This window comes from Enhydra lutris, unplaced genomic scaffold (assembly GCF_002288905.1).
Source record: "Enhydra lutris kenyoni isolate GAN:26980312 unplaced genomic scaffold, ASM228890v2 scaffoldscaffold45, whole genome shotgun sequence".
NCBI classification, from domain to species: Eukaryota; Metazoa; Chordata; class Mammalia; order Carnivora; family Mustelidae; genus Enhydra; species Enhydra lutris.
The window spans coordinates 14,222,932-14,246,454 of record NW_019154129.1 but is presented as its reverse complement, the minus strand read 5'-3'; the positions used below and the strand labels follow the sequence as shown (position 1 = coordinate 14,246,454).

Genomic DNA, 23,523 nt, shown 5'->3' with positions numbered 1-23,523 from the left:
GGTGGAGCATGTGACTCTTGGTCTTCGGGTGGTGAGTTCCAGCCTCATGTTGGGTGGGGAGCCTACTTAAAAAAAAAAGAAAAAACTGTATTTGACATTTCCAGAAAAGATGCTGCTTCCGTGAAATGAGGCTAGGATTCACCGAGCAATAACGAATACAAAACAGGAAATAAAGGGCTCTTAGAAATTAAAAACATGAGTAAAAACTCAAGAGCAATTTGGGAAGATAAAGAAGCTGGGACACTGACTCTAGAAGGCGCACGATCTAATTCGTAGGAATGTGAGGAAGAACAGAGAAAGCAGAGAGGCGCGGATTTTATCACTGAAGGGTGCGAGTGTTCACGCTGAAAGGGCCCAGCCGGGGAGGAAAGGCCCTCAGCAAGTGACGACCTCTTGGAGGACTGCGGACGAAGCAAAGACCCTGACAGATTTAGGGAGGACGGGGTAAGGAGGGAGAAGATCCCAGAAGAGGGACTGAGAATAGGACTCTACTCCTGGAACACCGGAACCCAGAGATGGCCTCAGATTTCTGAGTAGTTTATCCATCCACAGATTCTACACCTAGAGAATCTTTGCACTAGGCGTCGAGACATGGACTAAAAAGGTCCCATGTCCCCATTTGCGTGGAACTGCCAGAGGGTTCCTGTCTCTAAAACGTTAGGGCATACCAGTTGGAACATGACCTGGCATCCAGAAAGAGGGTGCGCAGCCTGGAGCAGGAGGCCGCCGTCTCCCACAGCGGGGCCTCCAGAGCGGACATGGAACCGACCAGGCTGTCCTCGTGTGCTTGAGCTTCAGGAGAAGACTGTGAAGAGCTCCTCCTGTCTCTCAGAGCCTTTGGGGGAAAGTAGCACAATGAGCATGTGCACAAACGAGCAAAGAAGAAAATGCCATCGTAGGAAAGGAAACGTAGTGATCGTCGCCTTAGCGGAGGACAGTATTTACGCAGCCATAACAACATAAATGCTGGCCAGTGAGTTCACCCAAAGTGGTGACAAAATCCGAGCAGAGGGAGGGACCAGAGCTTCATCTACATTTGTAGGAAGCCTTCCGGCACCGCTGCCTAAAGCAGGTAAATCAGAGAGTGGCGGTTTACAATCTCAGGGGCTGTGGTTCTCCACTGGGGGCAGTTTTACCCCCAAAGCGACGTTTGCGGTGGTCACAGCAGAGCGGGAGCGTTAACTGATGTCCGCTGGGTCATGAGTTTCCCGCGGCCACTGTTGAAAAATGACCGCAAACTTATCGGCTGCAAACAACACAGATTGACTACCTTGCAGTCGGAATTCCCAAGTTCGGAAGCAGTCTCACTGGGGTAAAATCAAGGTGCAGATGGGGTGCACACCTCCCAGTGAGAATGCATCCCATCCTCTCCGGCTTTAGAGGCCCCCCTCCTCCGTCTGCCGGGTGCATCCTGCCAGCTTCTCCCTTGTCACACACACACACACACACACACACACACACACACACACACACACACCCGTGCTCCGAAGCCACCTCCACACTTACCCAGGTGATGGCCTGGTTCAGGACCATCTGCTTCTGTTAAGGTCTGCTGATGAGCACCCCTGGCTCTTTAATCTGCAACTTCAGTCCCCTGCTTTACTGCGTCTAATAGGTGGGCACAGGTTCCAGGATATCTGGGGCACGTACGTCTTGGGGAGGGACTGTTATTCTGCCTGTACGGTGGGAGTGACGCCCAGATATTGTGCTGGCTGGTCCCTCTGCGCAGGACAGCCCCCACGTGTCGTGGGCGTGGTGCTGAGGGTGCTTGTCACCCTGATGAGGTGATAAGTTATGCTGAGGGCTTCTGGCTGGGGGGCTTGCAGAGAGAGCTCCCCGGGAGTGGAAGTCCTCGATTTCTTGTTCTGGGCTGTGAGTAGGTACGTGCGCGCGCACGTGGCGGAAGCACTTGTGAAGACAGGAAGTGCGTGCTTTACTCAAAGTACATCGTGGCTTCTTAGAAAGCCACTGCTGGGATAGCAGTTGAGCTTGTGATTTTTAAATAAGGAGTAAGTACCAGCAGAAAGAGCTGAAGGGGTTGGGAGCTGTTGCCTCTGGAGAGCAGGACTGGGATGTGAAAGCGTGAGTGAGGGACAGTTTTAAGTTCTTCCTTATACTAGCATTCTGTTTATAATGCAAATTACCTTGATAGAAATAAATACTTTTTTAAAAACAAAACAGGGGCGCCTGGGTGGCTCAGTGGGTTAAGCCTCTGCCTTCGGCTCGGGTCATGATCCCAGGGTCCTGGGATCGAGCCCCACGTCGTCGGGCTCTCTGCTCTGCGGGGAGCCTGCTTCCTCCTCTCTCTCTGCCTGCCTCTCTGCCTACTTGTGATTTCTCTCTCTCTGTCAAATAAATAAAATCTTAAAAAAAGAAAAGAAAAGAAAAAAAAAACAGATTTGCTCAATCGCGGTGTCCTTAGGACGGCGTCGTTGTTGGGGCCGGGGCTCGTGCGCGGTGTCGGGGCTGCGAGTGGCCTGGCCTACAGGAGGCTTGGTGCCGTTGGGGAAAGAGAGGGCGCAGGCACTCCGAAGTCATGCTCCCCTGGTTTCTAGGAGGGTGTTGAGTGGCTGAAGGGAGAGGTGAGGCCCAGGAAGGGGAGTCAGCCCTCGTGGGCCCGTCACCTCCTCCCTTCCTCCCAGAGTGACCCCTGCAGCGGGGGGGAGGGCTCAGGGCTGGGCAGGGCACAGAGCCCTTCGTCCCCTATACCCCACATTGGGAGTTCCCAGGACTGTGGTGTGCTTTGCTGCCCCAGCCTGGCCCTGGGCTCTCCCCACATGCCTTCTGCACACTGTCGCCCAGCAGGAGCCCCGCTCCATCTCAGCAGGGGCCCTCATCATCTCATGGGCTTCACAGCCATAAGCAAGCAGGATGGGTGTTTAAACTTCCGATACGGAGCATAGCGTCCTGCAGGCTACTCTCTGTGACGCTGTGTTTGGAAATGGATCCATGCTGGTACCTGTCGTTCTGCTTCCTGTCCCAGCAGCCCCAGACCCCATACCACCTCGCTGCAAGTGATCCTGCTGGGCCCCCGCCAGGGGGCGCCCGGACCCTCCCCTGATGAACTGGGGTGGGGTGGGGGCTCCAGGCAGCCCCCCCCCCCCCGCCCCCACCCAGTACTCTTAGCAGGGAGGATATGCAGCGTCAGGGGACCCCAGAGGCCCGCATCGTGCCGTGCTGCCCGCCCACTGCACACTCCAGGCGGCTCTCCAGGCCAAGGGCCCCCCCCCGGAGGGAGGCTGCTTTCCACACAGCTCCGGGTCCCTGTGGTCCGCCAGGCGCCCTCCAGGTGCACCCACAGCTGCCTCTCACCCCCTACGCGACCAGTCCCTGTGCCAGTCACCTCTCCATCAAAGCGTTTTTACCAACAGCTCAGGAGGCCGGGAAGCCTCCGACAGAAACAGCAGGAGATGGTGGCCCATCCATTTTGGGGGCAGCTACTGTGTGCCAGGCCTGGCACTGAGACCCGCACCTGGATTCATGCTCACAGTAAGCTGAGGAGGGGCTCTCACCACCCCAGTCTGCAGGCGAAGAAACTGAGACAGGAGAGGTTGAGGTGCACGCCTCCCCCCCCCCCCCCCGCCCCCGGCCCCCCCCCCCCCCCCCCCCCCCCGCCCCGTTCCCACTACCGAGCACAGGGCGCAGGGCCTGGTTCACTTCTCCCCTGTTCCGCAGGGCCTTTGCAGGGAGGGCCGCATTGCTTCTGAGTGCCCCCAGAGCTCCCCACAACCAAGTTGGGTACCTCCTGCCTTAGAGGTGCACCCTCTGTCCTCCCAGCGCCTCTGGCCCCTTGACATGGAGGAAAGGCTGTTCCCTTCACTTCCAGAATCTCGCCTTCCCTTTCGCTGAGGAGACCGGCAGAGAGCAAGGGGCAGTTTCCATGGAGAACTGCAGTTCTGGTCCCCACAGCGGTGCTGTCGGGCTGGGGGGCTCTAGGTCAGACCCCACTTGTCCCACTTCTTACCCAACAGGTGATCTGAGCAAGTTCATTTTCCTTGTGCCTTACCATTGATAAAGGAGGTCGGTACTGGTCCATTTTGGGGTACCTGGCTGGCCTGCGACCCTTGATCTCAGAGTTCTGAGTTCAAGAGTTCTGAGTTCACCCACATTGGGTGTAGCAATTACTTTAAAAGATAAAATCTTTTAAATTTTTTAGAAGATTTTATTTGAGAGAGAGGGAGTGAGTGAGAGAGAGAACACACACAAGCTGGGGAAGAGGCAGAGGGAGGGAGAAGCAACCCCGACGGGGCTCCATCCCAGGACCCTGGGATCATGACCTGAGCCGAAGGCAGACACTTAATGACTGAGTCTGCCATGTGCCCCCCAAAATAAAATCTTTAAAAAAAAATCATCCCACCTCATGGTATTGTTTGGAGATCAAAATAAGACATTTCAGGGTTACCTGGGTGGCTCAGTTGGTTAAGTGTCTGCCTTTGGCTCAGGTCATGATCCCAGGGTCCTGGGGTCAGGTCCCGTGTCAGGCTCCTTGCTCGGCAGGGAGTTTGCTTCTCCCTCTGCCTCCTCTGCTTGCCCTCCCCCTGCTTGTGTCCTCCCCCCACCCCACACCTCTTTCACTCTCTGACGATAAAGTGTTAATTTTTTTTTTTTTTTTCTCCAGGATCCCTGGCATCTGGGACCTAGGAAATGTTCCATGAGTGGTGTGCTTGCTGGGGGTGGGCTGAAGTCAGATTATTTCGGGGCCTGCATCCCTCCTGGGCTGGGCTCAGGCAAGAATGGGCCGGGCTCTGCCCTCTGGAGAGTTTGTTAGACACATGCATGCACAGCGGAATACTCCAGGGGACCATTCAGATCAGGGCCAAGCAGACAGGATCCTGAGGGATGAGTACAAGGGTGGGAAGGAAAGTTCCGGGCGCAGAAACACAGAGGCAGGCAGCATCACAGGTTGTTGGGTAAGGCAGAAAGATGAAAACTGGCCATCTGAGACAGTGGTCTTGGGGGAGGGGGTAACACAACCAGAGAGAAGGCTGGAGGTCCACAGGGCCTTCTCCTGCCCAGGCCAGGGCAGGGCTAAGAGGAGGGGTTTACTTTTTATTCTGGAAGCCGTGGGGGAAGCACTAACCATCTCAGGGAGGGCCCATGTGGCCAAGCTTGTGGCTGCAAGCATCCAGCTGCAGCTGGGAGGTAGGCTGGAGGGGACTCACCAGCGCGGGTGGGAGAGAATGGGGAGAGGTGGGGGGACAAGAGACAGCCCTCAGGAGAGGAGATGCACAGAGGGTTCTTGAATGATGCGGAGAACGCCCACCAGTGAGCGCTTCTGGCCCCACTAGGGTTCTTCTAGCCCCCCCAGTCTTTCGTCTTCTGGTGCCCACCTGCAAGAGTTCTGGCTCAGGAGGCATCCCTTTGCGCACGTCCACCCCCCCACCCCCGTCCCGGTGTCCTGACAGCAGGGGCGTCCCCAGCGGAGCATCACTTAGAGTTCTAGCTGAGGGCCCACCCCTGGGAGAAGGTACTCTGACAACCCACGCCCCTGTCCCAACAGCCTGGGCCGCTCTTCCCTCTCCAGCCCTCCTCCTGCCTTTCGGGAGCGCAGCGAGTACCGCGGGGGCGAGCGGGGCGGGGCCGGCGAGCAGTTATAGCGGGGTCCGCCGCGCTGCGGCCCCCCGACGCTCCCCCGGCTCCCCGACGCCGAGGTCCCGCAGTGCGCCCGGACCCAGCCGAGTCAGCTGCAGGCCTGCCCCGCTGGGCGGCCGTCAACCAAGCGCCCTGGCGCGGGGCCCGGCAATGCGGGGCCCTGCGGTGCGCGCGTTGCTGTTGCTCCTGCTGCTCCTGTCGCCCCCCGCTGGCGCCTGGTACAAGCACGTGGCGAATCCCCGCTACCACACAGTGGGCCGCGCCGCGGGCTTGCTCATGGGGCTGCGCCGCTCGCCCTCCCTGTGGCGCCGAGCGCTCCGCCCTGCGGCCGGGTCCCTTGCCTGGGACACCCAAGGCCTGGGCGTGTCCCCCCAAGGGCTCTTTGCCAAAGACACCCTCTCCCCGGAGCCCATCCCCCGCGGTGCTCTCCTGCTCTCCTCGGGGGTTCGGGAACTGTTGGAGACGGGAAGCGGGAACCCCCGCGCAGGTCTCGGGGTCAGTGCGCCTTGGAGCCAGCGCGCCGCTGAGCCCCGGCCGGAACTGGAGCCCCGGCTGGGGGCCTCTTCCTGGACCCCGGTGAAGCAGGCCAGGTACGTGGGGAGAGAAAGGGGGCCGGGACCGCAGCGGGTGGAGGATGTCTGGGGAGATCTGCGTACCCACGAGAAACCCCACGATCTTCTTATCTCCCACTTTTTGCCCAGAAAGGCTTTCCTGGAGCCTCCTACCCTTCCCACCTGGGAACGGTAGTTGGGGGGAGGGTTAGTGGAGGGTGCACGGCCTTCTCCCTAAGGTCCTGCTTTGTTCTTTCTAGAGCTTTTGGCATGTCTCCTGTTCAGCCATGGTCTGCGCAGTGAACCACCTTTGCTGGTCCCCACTTCTCCCCAGGGCCATCCTGAGTGCACCCCTTGCTGGTGACGCCCCTCGTCTGACCCAGAGGGAGTCTACTCGTCTGCCTGGGCACACAGCTCAGGCCAGGCCAGGAGGTCTGGCCAATAAAAGCTGCCTGGTTCATGCGTTCCCGCGTGTGATGCCTTTCCTCTGTGATGTGTTCTTGGCATCTCGCTTCAGGGTGCAAATAGCTTCGTTCACGCCCTGGCAAATATCAGGAGCCCTGTCCCTGGCCTGGGGGGTGCCCTCTCCTAACCAGATCGATCTGTAAGTGCTTGGGGGATGGGCGAAGAGGGGACAGAGGCAGAGACTGGTTCCCTTCCCTCTCTGCCACTGCATCTCCTGTTCCAGGATGGGGTCATCAGACCAGGTCCGAGGGTCCCACAGGAGAGGAGAGGTCGCAGGGTAGGTAGGTGCAAGGCAGACCCTGGGTCCCACTGCCATCCACCAGAAAGAGGGAAACCGGACTCACACCCTAGAGTCAGAGCCCCCAATGCCAGCCTCCCGGGAGCCCCAGAGTGCCCCCTCACTATGCCCTCTGGCCAGGCTGGGGAGGAGTATGTCTTCCTTAAGGGACCTTACGACCAAGCAGCCCACCCAGCCCTTCCCCCATCTCCCAGGATTCATTTTAAACCCGACCACTTTTGCCCCCCTCCTTCCCCTCATCCAGTGGCTTCTGGAGAGCAAGTGCAAACCCCCAGCCCCTCCTTCAAGACCCCGCTCTCCTCTTAGGGAGGAAGGACCCCTGCCCCCTCAGAGACCCTTCCACTCTTATCGCCTCTGCATTTTCAGTTATCGGCTCCAACCCCCATATAGTTATGCTCTGCCATCGGGAATAAGGGCCTCCCTCCACCTGGGCCCCTTTACAGCTCCCGCTCACAAGTGTCTGGGCCTCTCCCTGCTTCTGCTTCCTCGTCATCCCTCTTCTGCGTGGGCTCTGACTCTCACAACTGTCCAGGGCCTCCAACACCCAGTCACCGTACCCTGATGCTGTCTGCCCTTGGGCCCTCCCTTGGCCATATGGCAAGGCCTTCCACTAGGACAGCCAGCCAGGAGCAGAGGAGGGTGGTCCCATACCCCTTGAGCTGATTAACTTCGAGATACTCACATGGAACCAGCCCCCACGTTCTCCTTGGACTCTTGGAAGCCCCCATTTCTCCTTATTGGCAATTCCCGCTCATTTCCTGGGTACATCCTTTTCCCCATGTTGTCTCCTAATGTGGGTGCTTTTTTCTCGGCCCTCCCAGTTCTTACTGACCAAGCCCTGACTGTACAGACTCTGATTCCAGGATCAGCCCTGATGGAAGGGATGGCCACAGACTCCTCAGGTCAACCCATTCTCTGCACTCCAAGTCCATTCCTGCTCCTGCGTCTCGCCAAACTCGGCCTTTCAAAGCATGGGCGTCCTGATCTGATCTCCCTTCCAGGGCACAGCACCTCACTCTCCACCACCGACGGCGCAAAATCCACGTTCTGGGGCTGGGCCACACAGCTGCCCTGTCCCCTGGTCCTGTTGCTCCTTCCTGTTCCCCACACAGACTGCAGGTACTCCGCGCCGGGACCAAGTGGTCTGCATATGTTTGGTCACAAGCGCTGGACACTTGGTGAGGCTCTAGATTTCCCTTGCCTGGAGGTACCCCGGTCCAGAGGGGTGGACACCAGGTCCAAGGCGAAAAAGCAGTGTTGATCTGGGACTTGACAGAGGCCCGGCTTCTCTGCCTACCGCTTTCCTGGCACCGCTGTGCCGCTGCAGTGCAAGCAGCCCCAAGGCGCCGGCCTCACTCGCAATCTCCACCCAGCAGGGCAAGGCTGGACCGAGTCGGAGACGGAGCGGGTGCGGGGGGACCCGGGCCAGCCCATTGGGCGAAGCAATCCCACCGAGAGCTGGCAGGCGGCGCTGCGCGGCTGCGCCTCCGGAAGGCAGCCCCAGGCGGCGCCTGCGGCGGTGGGAGAGGCCAGAAGCAAGGCGTGGGCGGGCCCAGAGCGAGTGGGCGGGTTCCTGCGCCGCCTCACTCCGGTGGTCCGCGCGGTTCTCCCGGTTTCTCTCCCTTTCGGCTCCGGGTGTCGTGTTCTCTCTCTTTCCGTTGCGCTGGTCCCGGCTGCTGCAGTTTCGGGCTCTGAAGAGAGGCCTGGCGTAGTCTGAAGGGGGGAGGCCGTAAGCGAGGCCCCGTCATCCCGTGGGGCCGTTAATGCCCAGTAGGAAGGCGGCGCCGGCCCGGGAAGCTCCGGGGCATTACCCGGGCGTCAGAGTAATGGCTCCACCCTGCAGACGCGCCCCCAAACCTTCCCTGGCCGGCGACCAGGCCTCTACCCACGGCCACGCCCCGGAATCCCCGCCCAGGCCCAAGCTCCGCCCATCGCTGCGGGGCGTCGCACCTGGCAGCTAGGTTCAAAGCTCAGAGGAAGGCCCCTTCCCGGCCCCGGGAGCCCTGGCCGGCCCCCACCCCAGGGGGCCCCACTGACAGCCCAGGAGAGGGAAGCCCCGAGAGGTCTGCCTCCCGTCTGTCGCAAGGCCTGTGTAGCAAGGTGGCAGCGAGGGCGTCGGGGTAGGGGTGGGAATCACCTCCCACCGGCCTCCCCGCCTGCCCCGGGCCTCGCGGATCACCACCCCTGGCCCGGTCCCGGGCGACCCAAACGCCTTACAGCCTCTGCCCGCCGCTCTCCTGGGTCTTTGTCCCTGCTGTTCTTTTGGCCCGGTTCTCTGCCTCCCACTTCTGTCTCACACGGAGGCCCGCGGCTGGAGGAAGGGCATGGGAGAGTTTGCCCGGAGAGCCGCTGGGTTCGCCTTCCCTGCATTTGTTCGTTGGGCCCCCATCCTTACGTGTTCCCCTCACCCATTCCTGCTACCCCTGCGGAATCTACCTGCCCTTCTCCCTGCCGCCTTTATCCTGCGGCTGTTACCCACACCCCCTTGTTACTCTCTGCTGTTGCCTTTGTTACTCTGTTACCTTCCTGGTCCTTCCCAGCTCCTTTTCTGCTTTGGAGCCTCCTTTGTTACGCTGCGATGCAATGTTCTGGCCCCTGGCTGGGACCACATGTCCCTGGTTACTCCTCCCTCATCTTCACAGACTGGTTGAGGCTGATCCTGGGAGTTTCTGTGCTGTGGCGGGGGGAGGAGATCTCCAAGGGAGGTCCTCCCGGGAGGACCAGGCGCTCCTATTTCTCTACCCCCAGCCTGGGGGCTCCCATCCAGCTACCTCCCTAGACTCTGGCGTGGCCCCATACCACAAGCTGGCAGGTCCTGGTTGTTGGGGGTGACCCCTAAACCCCATCCGGGCTGGTATGTGGTAGACCGCACCCGTGTCACAGCCTTCAGGAGCAGCAGCACCAGGCTGGGTCCAGAGAGGCAGTCATAGACTGGACAAGCAAGCTCTGGACAGGCAAGCAGACAGATGGAGGTGGCCAGCTCAGCGGGAGCCTATGGCAGCATTAGCCAGGAACTTAGAGGTGGGGGTGGGGAAGCAGCCGTGCAGTCTTGGCCTAAGTGGCTTTTAGGGGCAGCAGCCGGGTGTGGACACCCAAGGGGCTGGGGCCCAGGAGGCTGCCCAGAGGAGAGCCCTGTGCTTGGGCAGGGCCTGGGCGCCCAGGCTAAAGGCACTGGAGAGGGAAGGAGCAGCAAGGACGGGGCCCGAGCGGAGCCTGCTTCTGCCCCCATGGGGAACTGTCTGGGCTGGTTATACCTGACCCCCGGGGACCAGGTATGTGCAGGGGTCTGGGCAGGCTGGGGAGGGGCAGGCTGAGGGGGAACTCAGCTGTCTTCCTGTATCTGAGGCTGAGAAAGAGCTCCATGATAAAGGGTGGACTTGGACTCTCACAGCAGTGCCTAAGAGGAGCTGGGGAACCTTGCCTAGGTCCCATTCCTCTCTAGAACTGTTTCTTGATCTGCAAAATGGCCTGAGCGCCCTTGGGTTTTTCCAGGTAAAGTGTACTCAGAGGCACGACAAAGCATAACCAATTTTCTGTTGTCATTCTTGTCTGGTTGGGGGAAGGGACACTCATGCTGGGGATAGGAGCTAAATGCTAGGGGAGAAGGATGGAGGGAAGGGTGGGCTGGGGCCAGGGGCTAGTTCATGGGAACAGCTTCTCTGAGCACTGATCACAAGCCAGAGGTCAGAGGCCAAAGTCCTGGATACATGTCATCTCTCCCTGGGATGAGCAGGGGCACAAGTGAGGGTACCTGGCAGAGACAGTTGTGTGTTGGGGGATGGGTAACGTTTAACAGACATCCCCAGCACAGATAAGCAAAAACGATATCCTGGGCAGGGCCAGAGCCACCTGGTCACTGGCCTCCAGAATATAGGGGCGGGCTGCTGCCTTGTTATTTCCAAACTCCTTTTTGCCTCCTGGACCATCTTGGGACTCCGCTGGGCTAGGGCAGCTCTGGGTGCAGGACAGATCCCCAGACAGAGACAGCGAGGGTTGGGGGGGGGCAAGGGAGGGTGTGTTCCCGAGGATGGTGGACAGAGCTGTGGCCGTTGTTCTTACCCTCCGCCCCCGTGTGGATTTGTTCGGCCTGAGGACCCCTTCTCCACTCCTCTCCCACCTCAAGAGCCCGCTTCCGTGTCACGAATGCATACAGTAGGTGCTCAATAAATGTTCTTGGACTAGGAGGCAAAGGCGCTGGCGCCAGGGAGGCTGCCCAGACTCCGGGCGAGACAGAGGGGGTCCCAAAGCCCTGCGGACTCCTCCGCCCCCGGGATTGGCAGGATGCCGAGGCCGGCCGCAGCTAGGACCGGCCGGGACTCGGGGCGGGGGCGGCCCCACCGAGGAGGCGGGGAAGGGGCGGGGGCGGGGGCGGCGCCGCAGCCGGAGCCCGAGCCCGAGCCCGAGCCCGAGGCGACGGGAGCCGAGCGGGAGCAGCCGAGGGCGCCGCCGGGTCCCCAGCGCCGCTGCCGCCGCCTCCGCGCCCGCCCCCCGCGCCCCTGCCTGCCCGCGGCAGGCGTCAGCGCCGTGGCCGCCCGGTGGTCGGCCGGTGGGCAGCCGCCGCCATGGCCGCCCCGGAGCCGCTGCGGCCGCGCCTGTGCCGCCTGGTGCGCGGCGAGCAGGGCTACGGCTTCCACCTGCACGGCGAGAAGGGCCGCCGCGGGCAGTTCATCCGGCGCGTGGAGCCGGGCTCCCCCGCCGAGGCGGCCGCGCTGCGCGCCGGGGACCGGCTGGTCGAGGTCAACGGCGTCAACGTGGAGGGCGAGACGCACCACCAGGTGGGTGCCCGCGACTCGCCCCCGGCCCGCCGCCCCGCCGGGCCCCCTCCCCGGGGAGCGCCTCCCCGCCTCGCGCTCGCTCGCGCGGGGCGCCAACGACCGCGGCTCCGGGCGCTGCGTGCGCCCAGGCCTCGGCGCCCTGCCCGGGGTGGGAGGGGGTCGCACGAGGGCCTGCGTGGTTTCCCGCTACGAGGTGGCGGACGTGGCCACGGAGGCAGCGGACGCCGGCCTCCTCGCTCGCCTCTCCGCCTCGGCCAGCTGGCTCCTGCGCCGGGGAGGGGGCATCCTGGCAGGGAGGGGCCCGCAGTGCGGCTCTGGGCCCTGGGCCCCAGCATCGGAGTCTCCTTCGGGCCTCAGTGTGCAAGGAGTGCAGGCGTCAGTCACCCTGGGGGGTCTCCGTGCCTGGGGGGGGCCTGAGTGCTTGTCTGTGAGTGTAAACACGTGCTTGTGTACACAGCTGGGTATGTGTGTGTGTACACGTCCCTCTGGGGGTCACGCACGTGTGACCACATCTGCCCCCCCGGGGGTACCTGAGGGGTATCCCAGTGAGGGCACACCTGTATGTGCGTGCGTCAGCGAATGTGTGTGTGTGCACGTGCTGCACTGTGCATGTGAATGTGCACCTCTAGATGTGTGTGCGCGCACAGATCTGCAGTCCGGTGTGTGTGTGTGTGTGTCCGGGCCTGTGGCTCTGCCTGCCTGGCTACGTGTAGTCATTAGTGTGTGTTGGCAGGTCAGTGTACTAATGTGTGTTTTGGCTGATGGCGTCTGGATCCCTTAGAGTCGCTGCTGGTGGCAGCACGTCCTCGTCGGAGGCCACCCGGCCCTGCAGGAGCCGCTACCACAGCCCCCTGCCTCCTGCCCCTGGGGATGAGGCCAGAAGGAGGGCAGGGTCTGTTCTAGCAGGTTCTGCTCCCTGGGGACTCCATCTCCCACTGGCCAGGGCCTTGGCTGGCGTCAGTCCAGCTCCCTCCACCCCTTCTGCTCAGGGTTCTCGGTGTCCTCCCCAGCCCCTGTGAGTCTGTGACCTGTCTGCGTGGCCAGCCTTGGGGCCTGGAGATTTGTAAATTGGTTCTTTGCTGCACCAGTAGCTGAACTCCTGCTTCTATCCCTGAGGCCCCTGCCTGTCTGTCTGCCTACCTTCTGTCCTACACCCAGAGTTTCAGCTGGATAAAGCTGTTTGCTGAAGGAGGGTGGGGGTGGGCCAGAGGTCTGGGCTCGGCAGACCACAGGGAGGGGCTGGCACAGTGTCACCTGGCTTTGGGTTAGCTGTCACTGCCAGCCCTAGCCCCAGAGCACCTGCTTCTTCCAGGCTCCAGGTGCTGGTCTCTGTAGCTCTCACGCGGAACCATGCTGGCCCAGGAGGGAGCAGGTGCAGTCACAGCTCCCATTCTCCAGATAAGGAAGCTCAGATGTTTGAGGATATCAAGCGTCTAGGCTGAGTCCTCCAGTCAGGAAGCCGCAGGGTGCTGGGATCCTCCGGTGGCTCTCACCAGGAGAGAGGAGGGGACAAAGGAGGGCCCGGGGAAGATGGGCCTGGTTCACACCCTCCTATCTGTTGACAGCTTCTGCTGAGCAGCTGATGGGGGCCCTCTCTGCCCTCCCCCAACACTTGGGGTGGGGGTCTTGTCCTTCCTACCCTGATGCCCAGGGGGCACTGACCGCTCCTTCTCCCTGCACACCATACCCCGACATGCACACTCCGTGGCCCCGCACATGCTCTGGACACTTCATAGACACCTGCATAGGTGAGCCAGTGCTCCCAACGTCACGCTTGTCCCACAGGGGGCCTCTGTCTCCTGGCTCTGAGCCCTGCTTCCCAGGCTGTGTGTGGGTGCCCACCGGGTGCCTTGCCTCAGGAACCAGGCCTTCCTGTCTCTGCAGGTCTGGCAGGAACAGGGGGTCAGGGTCCGGTCTGGAGGCAAATGGGGAGCTCAGAAGCAGGGGTTTCGACATCCATGCTCCACTACTGAGAACAGCAGTGGCCACAGATCCCCAGACGGGGACCTAGGGAGACCCCTTGCTCCCTCAACCCCAGACCGAAAGACAGACCCTGGATGCACGCCTTCCCACACATCCGTGCACACGCGCACACCCTAAAAACCCCAGACTTAGCCGTGCACCGCCTTCCAGACTGCCTGACTCCTTCACCCAGCTTCCCGGCCCCTCCTGGACCAGACCCAGGGCGAGGCGAGGCCCCCCAGTGACCCTGTAGCCCTTGCAGCCCCGAATCAGGAGTGCTGGGTAAAGAGGGAGGGAGCTGCCTGGGCTCCGGGGGTGGGGGGCGGAGCCGGCGGGCCTCTCGGTCCAGCCACCCACCCCTGGTAGGCCAGCTGCCGTCCCGCCAGCCTGGGCCAGCCCTGGGTGGCGCCGCTGTCCATGTGCTGCCCAGAGTGCCGACCGCTGACCTGCTCCCCCCAACCTGCCCGGCCCAGGTGGTGCAGAGGATCAAGGCCGTGGAAGGGCAGACTCGGCTGCTGGTGGTGGACAAGGAGACGGACGAGGAGCTCCGCCGGCGGAGGCTGACCTGCACCGAGGAGATGGCCCATCGAGGGCTTCCACCCGCCCACGACCCCTGGGAGCCAAAGCCGGACTGGGCACGTGCAAGCAGCCTGGGCTCCGAGGCTGGCCAGAAGGTACAGCGGGCTCGCACGCGGGGGAGCCCCAGCTTCTCCCACAACTGCCGTATCTGCCACTTGATGGCAGCCAGTCTCCCCCTCTGCTCACCTCCAGAAGTCTCCATCCCCTCTGCCTCTTGGGGCAACTGGTGACTACCATCTTGCCTATTTGGGGCCACTCTTTCTGCCCTTGGCCTGTGTTCTGAGCCGGTGGGCCCAGGGGAGTGTGGCCTTGGTCCCTGGCCCCCTGTCTCTGGCCCTCTTCCCCAGGATGCCCATCAGAGCTCCCTGGCCTAGGAAAGGTGTCTCTGACGAGCCCAGCCTAGTGGCTGAGGGAACTGGCAAGGGTCTGCTGGGAGGTCCTGGGACGGATCAGATCGTGGCTGGCTCTGTGTTCATGTCAGGTGTCTGCCAGTCTAAGGAGCTTGCTTGTGCTGGGAAGGCCTTGGGAGGTAGGACCTGGTCCTCCTCTGCAGGCAGTGCGTGGTTGGGGACAGCCAGGGACGCTGTCTAAGCTGGGTCCTCAGTTTGGGGTCTACTTGGGGGTCTACACGTGGTTGGCATGCTTTTTCCTTCTTGTGTCTGCCCCAGGCCAGAAGAGCTAGAAGATGTGTATGTGGGGGGGGGGCTGCTGTTCTACTGACTTCTGTGTGGCAGGACTTGGGGGGGTCCTACTTGAGGGGGGCCAAGAGGAAGAGCCTGACTCTGCTTGTTCTGCGCGCGCTCTCTCTCTCTCGCTCTCTTTTTAAAAAGATCTTATTTTTTTTTCCTTTCTTTGAGAGAAAGGTGGGGGGGGGGAGAGCAGTAGGAGGGGTAGAGGGAGAGGATTCCTAGCCAGTCTCCCCACTGAGTGTGGAGCCTGATCCCGGTCTCGACATCAGGCTTGATCTCACGACTCATGAGATCATGACCCTGAACGCAAACTACCCAGGTGCCCTGATCGTTCTATGTTCTTGAAACTCCATGGCACCATTTCTCATGCCCGTTTTGCCTTTTTTTTAAAAGATTTTATTTGTTTGACAGAGAGTGAGAGAGCGCACAAGCAGGGGGAGTGGGAGAGGAAGAAGCAGGCTCCCCAGTGAGCAGGGAGCTCCACGTGGGGCTCGATCCCGGGACCCCAGGATCATGATCCAAGCCGAAGGCAGACGCTCAAGGGACTGAGCCACCCAGGCGCCTTTTTTTTTTTTTTTTTTAAATCTCTTTAAAGAAATTCAATCCCAGTGGTTTCCCCAGATCCCACTTTGAGACCCACTGGCCTCATGCCAGTGAAGGTGTGAGAGCTGAAGTTTCCGGGTGTGCGAGTCTCCGGCGTGAGCTGGCTGTGCCCGGGTCTCTGGGGGAGATGGCATTTCAGGCAGGAAGCCAGCCTCGGCACAGGCCTGGGTCTGAACCCTGAGGATGCTTTTTGTTCCTTGGGCTCCAGAGCCCAGCGGGGATGGTCGGGGCCCAAGTACGGGTCATCTGAGTCGGCTGTGGGGTTTCAGGGAGTCCTGGGCTGATGTGCGGGTTGGTCTCGCTCCCAGGCTGGCCAGCCGGCTGGAGCCCCTCTCCTTCAGGGGCGTCTTACCTCCCAGAGGAAGTGCCCCTCCCCTCCAGGCATTTGTCCATTGATTTAGACACAAACGCTGAGTTCACCTTCCTGTGGAAAAATCCGCCCTGGGGCTTATCTGTAGGGTGGGGTGCTGAGGCACCTTGTCCTTGGGTGGGACCTTCCCCCTCTGCTATTTCAGGCTCTGGGAGCCGCAGGAAGCCTTAGGAGGGGGCTTCCTCTGGGCGTATTTTTAGAGGAACAAAGTGGGGCCAGACTAGCAGGGGCTCTGTGGTGGGGGCTGGCCTGGGGACGGGGCTTCCAGGGAGGTCAGGGGAGGCCCAGAGGACAGGGTCAAGCCCTCCCTCCCGGCCAGAGACCTGCTGTCTAACAGGCTGAGTTCAGAGGGTCTGGAGGAAGAGCCAGGCCTTGGCTGAACTCCCCAAACCGACGGGCGGTCAAGGTGCCTGGGAGGGGGGTGCTCGCAGGCAGGATGGCCGGGTGGGATGGACGGCTTGGGCTCTGGTGCAGAATGAAGGGTCCCACCATTCATTCATAAGGGCCAAGCTGGGAGTCAGGGCCCCGCGAGTCACTCCTGGCCTCTCTGCTCCTTGTCCACTGTCCTGGCTGGGCTGGGGGAAGTGGGGCTGGGGAGGACACTGAGGGGGCAGGCCTTCCCATGGGGGTGCTGTGGGGTCCTAGTCAGTGGTGACTCAGCCCCAGGCCAGCTGCAGCGCAGCTGATCCTGACAGTGACGACAGGGGACAGCCCCCGCACAGACGGGGCAGGCTGCGATGCCGGGGCCGTGGAGGTGGGGACAGAGCTGGGCCCCCACCCCGGTTCCACAGGCCCTTGGGTGCACGTGAGTGGGAACCCTGTGGGGGCTGGCTGCCTAGTATGGGGGCCCTTGTGCCTGTGGGAGAGCCCTGGGAGCCTCAGCAAGACTCTCTCCTGCTGTGGTGCCGGGGACCCCTCCCTGGCCTCCCTGTCCCCCCAGCCCCGGGTCCTGGGGGCAGGGCAGGGCCTCCCAGCAGTTTCCTTCCTTCCTTTCTTGGGACTGAAACCTAGCCAGTACGGGGTGCCTAGCTGGGGCCTGAGCAGGGGAGGGGGACCCAGCAGCCACCCTGCTCCCCAAAGTGACTCAGCCCCCCCCATCTCCACCCATCCCTGGGGAGCTGGGGCCACTGTGGGAGGTGGATAAATGGGTGGTGGCCTGGGCTGGCTGGAGACTTTAGGCCACTTCAGCTGGACACTCGGTGCCTGCCACTTCTCTCCTGCCTCCCATGGCCCGCTCTGGGGATGCCACACCGCTGGCCCCAGCCCCAGGAGCCTCTCCACAGAGACCGTACTGGGGACTCGCGCAGGTCAGCCTGGGTGGGGGCAGGGTGGGCAAGGAGGACCCCCAGCAGCCCGGCTTAGCCCATGTGCCCCAGGGTCAGGAGAGGGGATTGGGGACGCCCCGGTGACCCTGGCGCGAGCAGGCTGGACCCTGAGCAACAATGGGGGCCTTTCTCTGCCAGGGCTGGTGAGTCACCATTTGGGGGGGCACAGCCCAGCTCCTGAGGTACCCCCATGCCAGCGTCTTTGTCTGGTCACTGCTCGGCTTTGAGACCAGGGCTTGTCCAGCTCCGGGCTGCCCGATGGAGAGCCAGTGGGAGCCCGAGGGCCTGGCTGGGAGGCGGCAGGAAATGCTCCGAGCCAGGGCAGGAATGTGAGCGATGCGGCGCCTGCACGCCCCCTCCTGACCCACTGCTGCTCGGGCCTCTCCACGCAGCCTGCCCCCCCAGCACAGCTCTCAGCCTGGGGTCGGTGCGGGGGACAGGGCTTCTTGGGCGCCGCCAGGCAGGAGAGCATTAGGGCAAGACTTCCAGAGAAGGCTCTCGGCTGGTGCGGTGAGCAGTGGGCGTGCTGGGTGGAGGCAGGGGGATGGCCAGGATGGCCCTAAACCCGGATGTGACTTCAGCCTGGCCTCATGGCCCCAGATGCCCCCCTAGTCCTGCTTCCTGTTTGGGGACCTCGAGAGACCCACCAGGGAGGTCACTGTGGAGGGCGTGAGAAGAAGCCACAGGGCTCAGCGCCAGGGCTGTCCTCTCGAACGTGTGTGTCGCGCTGTAGCCGGTTGCGAGCCTGTGTCTGTGTGTCTGGTCTCTGTGGCCGTGCGCCGCTCACACCTGGGCCCGGTCGCACCTGCCGGGTGTGCTTGGTCCTGGCTGTGGCTCTGCTCCCGACCTGTCAGCCTCAGCACCTGGGCTCCAGCAGCCTGGATCGGAGAGGCCCCGCTGCGGGGGGTTTTGGGGGGGACTCATGGTCTGTGCCTCCAGGTGTGTCTGGGAGAGGGAATGAATCTGGGCGGGGGGCCCTGGGGCACTTGGGGGGTCTCACCCCCATCCCTTCAGCCCATGTTGAGTAGCAGAACCCCTGGGGGATCGAGGAGCCGCTGTTCTGCCCCTTGATTCCCTGGGGTTATGGGGGTAGCGGTGGCCTGCAGTGGTGATCCCAGGGACATGGGTGGGTAGGCTTTGGGGTTCTGGGAAGGGGTCCCAGAGGAGGGGTGCAGGCTGGGCAGGAAGAGGGTGTTCTGCACAAGTGGGGGGCCCAGAGCCAGGGCCTCCCACCTGCCCTGTGAGAAAAGAAGCTCTTGGGTCCACAGCCAGGCGGACTGGCAGGCCAGAGGGCTCAGGGTCAGATTTGAGGTTTAGAATGAGCTCAGAGGCCCGGAGGCTGGGAGTGGTTGGGGGGTGGCCTGAGCAGCAGGTGGCAGGTGCCTGGGGCCTGGATAGCTTCTCTGAGAGTGAGATAGGTGGAGGGTCAGGGAGGGGCCCCAGAGAGCACCCCCACCCTGCACACGCTCCCCTGCACGCGCGCCGGAGTCCTGAGCAGCCCCAGAAACCCGAGCCGCTGCCCGCCCGCGCGCTCCGGCCACCGGCCATGTTTAATTGAGCACCCACAGCTGCTGGGCACTGTGGTCCCGGCCCCAGGCCGTGGCTGGGTGGGGGTCCTGGGGCCTGGCCCCCAACCGCACGGCCCCCTGACCCACAGCCCTGTACCGCAGGATGCCAGAGGTAAAGCCCGGCGAGGCCCTGCATGGTCGATGGGGGGTGCTCGGGGCATCGTGGGCCTTCCGTGTCCGGGTTGGGGGGGTGGGACAGCGGGTCCCACCCTTGGCTTCCCTGGGCTCAGGCCCCTGCGCCCTGTCCTTGGGCCCTGTGGGGGTGGCGGTGGCTCCAGCTGGCTCTGGAATGTGAGAGAGGCCACAAAACAAACAAAACAAACGTCAGCCTCTCGCTTGGGCAGGGCAGCGGGAGGGGGTGCACCCAGGACGCTGTGCTGAGTGGCAGCTCCTAGGACCCTGGCCTGGGTTCAGCGCTGCCCATTAGCAGGTCCCCTTGCACCCTGTAAAGCCCCTGGTCCCTTGTGAGGCTGTTTGGGATTTGGAAACTGAGGTTCTGCTCGAGATCCTGCTGCTGGAGCTCGGCCCCAGGCAGCCCAGCAGGGCCCCCAGACATGGGTATAGTGTTTGTCCCTGAGACCCAGGGCTGCCGGGCAGGCCATGATGTTGAGTGTGGATTTGGGGTTCCTCTCACCCTTCTCCACTGCAGCTGCATTCTGGGGCCGAGGCCTGGCAGGGGCCTCGGGGGTGGGGGTGGGGGGAGATCAGAACTCAGCCTGGTTTCATATGCCTGCAGGATGTCGGTGGGCCCCCGAGGGAGCTACGCCCTCGGCTCTGCCACCTACGGAAGGGCCCCCAAGGGTACGGGTTCAACCTGCACAGTGACAAGTCCCGGCCAGGACAGTATATTCGCTCCGTGGACCCAGGCTCGCCAGCCGCTCACTCTGGCCTCCGCGCCCAGGACAGACTCATCGAGGTACCTGTCATGGAGGTTTCAGGGTGCTGGCTGTCACCAAGCGTGTGTCTGGGCCCGTGACCCCCATCCAAGCGTGTGTCTGGGCCCAATTGCCCCGAGAGTGTGTCTGGGTCCTAGACCCCCACACAGAATATATGTCTGGGCCCGTGTCCCCCACAGAGTATATGTCTGGGCCCGTGTCCCCCAACCCAAGCGTCTGTCTGGGCTCTTGTCCCCCTGAGCGTGTGTCTGGTCCCGTGTCCCCCACCCCGAGCGTCTGTCTGGGCTCTTGTCCTCCCGAGTATGTGTCTGAGCCTGATTGCCCCCCGAGCGTGTGTCTGGGCCTGTACCCCCGAGAGTGTGTCTGGGCCCGTGTCCCCCACCCTGAGCATGTGTCTGGGCCCGTGTCCCCCGCCCTGAGCGTGTGTCTTGGCCCATGTGCCCCCGAGTGTGTGCCTGGGCCCCTGTCCCCCCAAGCGTGTGTCTCTGCTCATGTCCCCCACCCCGAGCGTGTGTCTTGGCCCGTGTGTGCCCGAGTGTGTGTCTGGGTCCCTGTCCCCCCGAGCATGTGTCTCCACCGTGTTCCCCCGATCGTGTTTCTAGGCCCATGCCCCTCACGCAGGGGCCCCTGTCCCCCAGAGCATGTGTCTTGGCCTATGTTCCCCTGAGTGTGTGTCTGGGCCCCTGTCCCCCGAGCATGTGTCTGGGACTCTGTCCCCCTGAGCGTGTGTCTGGGACCGTGTCCCCCACCCCAAGTGTGTGTCTGGGCCCGATTTTCCCCAAGTGTGTGTCTGGCCCCGTCACCCCGAGCGTGTGTCTGGGCCCGTGTCCCCCTGAGCATGTGTCTGGGCCCGTGTCCCCCAAAGCGTGTGTCTGGGCCCCTGTCTCCTGGAGTGTGTGTCTTGGCCTGTGTTCCCCCGAGTGTGTGTCTGGGCCCCTGTCCCCCCGAGCGTGTGTCTGGCCCCGTCCGCCAGAGTGTGTGTCTGGGCCTGTGTCCCCCGGAGGAGCGTGTGTCTGGCCCGTGTCCTGCAGAATGTGTCTGGACCCATGTCCCCTCGAGCTGTCTTCGCCCATGTCCCCCCAAGCGTGTTTCTGGGCAGGGAGGTCTTTGCTGGGAAGAGGAGAGATGCTGGGAACTTGAGCTGACGTTCCTCTGTCTGCCACGGCTGGTGACAACATCAATGAATATTTGATGCCACACCTGGCCGGGTGGCTCGCGGGGAGGGGGCCTGTGGGGGCCTGACCTCTGGCGGGGCTGACCCCGTGCTGTTGGGGGCAGGTGAACGGGCACAACATTGAGGGGCTGCGCCACGCAGAGGTGGTCGCCAGCATCAAGGCGCGGGAGGATGAGGCCCGGCTGCTGGTGGTGGACCCCGAGACGGACGAGTACTTCAAGCGGCTGCGGGTCACGCCCACTGAGGAGCATCTGGAAGGTGGGCTGCTGCCTGGGGGCCTGGGGATGAGGTGGAGCCTGGGGGCCTGGGCAGCCCCTGACACCCTGTCCCCACAGGTCCACTGCCATCACCAGTCACCAACGGGACCAGCCCTGCCCAGGTGAGAGGGTGGGAGTGGACCAGGTGGGCCCAGGAAACCGTAGGGGCGACTCTAGGGATCCCCAGGCCTGACCGAGTCCCCCGCCTCAACATCTCCTTGTGTTGGTGTGACAGGGAGACCCAGACTAAACCTCATGCTCCCTGTGGGTCCTGGCCCGGGTTAACCACACCCCCAGCCCCACAGGGCTCTTGGCCTTGTCATTCCCTCTGCCCAGCACTGGCCGGTGACCTGGAGTCCCCCTTCGTCACCCCTTGGGAAGCTGGCCAGGGCCGGCTCTCCAGCCCTCTGCAGCACCTGTCCACTCGCTGCTGGGTGTCCCGCGTCCTGCCCAGGCTGGGCCTGGAGCACAGTAGAGGCTCCGCGCCTGCTGCGGGACGGAAGAAGAGATGTGGCTCTGATGTGCGCATGCGTGCACGCGTGCACCTGTGTGTCTGTGGGGGCCGCTCTGGCTCCTGGGCAGGGTCCCTGAAGCCACACCTTGCCCTTGGTTTCCCAGCTCAATGGTGGCTCAGCGTGTTCGTCCCGAAGTGACCTGCCTGGCTTAGACAAGGACACTGAGGTAGCAAGTGCCCGCCCACCTCCACTGCTTTGCTCACACACGAGGGGGGGCGGTCAGAGGCCCCGGGGGTGGGCTTTTGTGTAGCGGACGGCCTGGGCAGTGGGGTCAGCCCCTCTCGGATGCCCCGTTGGGCCCGCTGCCCCAGCCCCGCCCAGTGGCCTGTGGCATGAGCTCCCTGGAAGGGATCACGGTTAGGAGGGCCTGGGTCTGGGGCTCACTCTGGCCCCCTGCCCGCTCTGCCCCCCACCCCAGGACAGCAGCACCTGGAAGCGGGACCCCTTTCAGGAGAGTGGCCTCCACCTGAGCCCCACGGCAGCGGAAGCCAAGGAGAAGGCGAGAGCCACCCGCGTCAACAAGCGGGCGCCGCAAATGGACTGGAACCGGAAACGCGAGATCTTCAGCAACTTCTGAGCCCCTCCGCGCCTGTCTGCACGGCCCTCGGGCCCCGCCCCGCGGGCCCCGCCCACAGTCCCCCAAGCCTCAGCGGACTGGAGGGGGTGCTTCCTCACCCCCAGAAGCTGTGCTGGTCCCACCACCATCCAGGAACCAGTGTGCGCCCCAGTGAGCCCCGTCCTGCTCCCCCCCCCGCCCCCGACCTGCTGGGTGCTGGATAGGGGAGAGGGGGCCCCTCTCGAGGTAGAACAGAGTGTCAGGGAGGGGCAGTGGTGACCGTGGGCCAGGCCCTTGCTGTTCTGCCTGGGCCTGCTGACTTAAAGGAATTTATGTTTTTGCTTTTCTTCCAAAAAAAAAAAAAAAAAAGAGCTCCAGCACCACATGTTTCCACTTACTACCAGAGTCCCGCCCCCGCAGGACGCCTATCTCAGTCACTGCAATAAAGCAAACCTTTCTCTGCAAATCATTTCCTCCCCACCCTCAGCAGCAGCCATCCCAAGTGGGAGCCCTGGGCACTTCTAGGGAAAGAGAAAAACGTATGGGGGCCAGGCTGTGGTTGTGGGGGCTTCAGTGTGACCCTGGGGAGGCCACATGTGGCTGTAGGAGCTGCCCCTCTGCCCCCTCCCTGCTGGGGGTGGTCACTAGGCCAGGGCCCCACGTCCCTGCTGCACTAGAGCCTGGGCCTGGGCTCCAGGGGCCTGAGGATGGAGGCCCCGTGTTCTCAAAAAAGGGTGGCCTCTGGACAGGCCTCTTGTCCCTGCGGGAGGCAGAGGGAATGTGGCTGTGGGAGATCCTGCCCCCAAGGGACCTCGCCCACCCTCCCTTTCCTCCTGGCCCCGGCAGCGAACCCCACTGACATTGCTGTCTGCCATCTAAGCCATAGCGCATGCGCGCCCTCCTAATAAACAGGCCTTCCTCAGACCCGTGGCCGCTTCTGTCCTTCCTGAGCCCTCACTTGAGGGTGGGGGTCTGTGGTCTGGGCAGGAAGGAGGCAGCCTGGGAGCCCGCTCTCAGAGGCTGGAACCAGAGTCCCGTTCCTAAGCCGCCCCCACTCCATCCACCAGGCCGCCCAGCCTGACCCTGCTCAGCTTCCGCGCTCTCCCCTCCCTTTCCTCCCCACCCTGGGGGGGGTGCGTAACTTGGAGCCCTGCTCCCTCCTTCATTGGCACTCTTTGGGGCCCTTGCCAGCTTCTCCCTCCCCCTGCCCCCCAGCACCTCCCTCTCCATGCCTTCTGCACCCTTGACGCCTTCGCTCTCACACAGCCTCCCCGCCCCCGCCCCGGCAGGTACACACAGGTCAGGTCTCCTGTGCCCTGTGACGCCTGGCCTGGGCCTACTGGTGTTA

General features: G+C 62.8%; 2 protein-coding genes across 6 annotated transcripts; both read left to right on the top strand.

The window, feature by feature from the left end:
- The first annotated feature begins 5,742 nt into the window (after positions 1-5,742).
- LOC111155982 (neuropeptide W) lies at positions 5,743-6,446 on the top strand. Its single transcript, XM_022516480.1, has 2 exons — positions 5,743-6,182; positions 6,404-6,446. Exons 1-2 carry the CDS (start codon positions 5,743-5,745, stop codon positions 6,444-6,446), a joined length of 483 nt encoding a protein of 160 aa, XP_022372188.1.
- Positions 6,447-11,386: 4,940 nt separating this feature from the next.
- On the top strand, positions 11,387-22,544 carry LOC111156040 (SLC9A3 regulator 2). Of its 5 annotated transcripts, none has more exons than XM_022516613.1 (7): positions 11,387-11,681; positions 14,117-14,317; positions 19,514-19,693; positions 20,952-21,105; positions 21,183-21,226; positions 21,723-21,785; positions 22,038-22,544. In XM_022516613.1, the coding sequence occupies exons 1-7, from the start codon at positions 11,469-11,471 to the stop codon at positions 22,194-22,196; spliced, it is 1,014 nt and encodes a 337-aa protein (XP_022372321.1). In that variant the 5' UTR covers positions 11,387-11,468; the 3' UTR covers positions 22,197-22,544. The 5 variants fall into 5 exon arrangements, with proteins under 5 accessions (XP_022372321.1, XP_022372322.1, XP_022372320.1 ...); XM_022516614.1 differs by having other exon boundaries at positions 11,469-11,681; positions 22,071-22,544; XM_022516612.1 differs by having other exon boundaries at positions 11,469-11,681; positions 21,723-21,788.
- Positions 22,545-23,523: the final 979 nt, after the last annotated feature.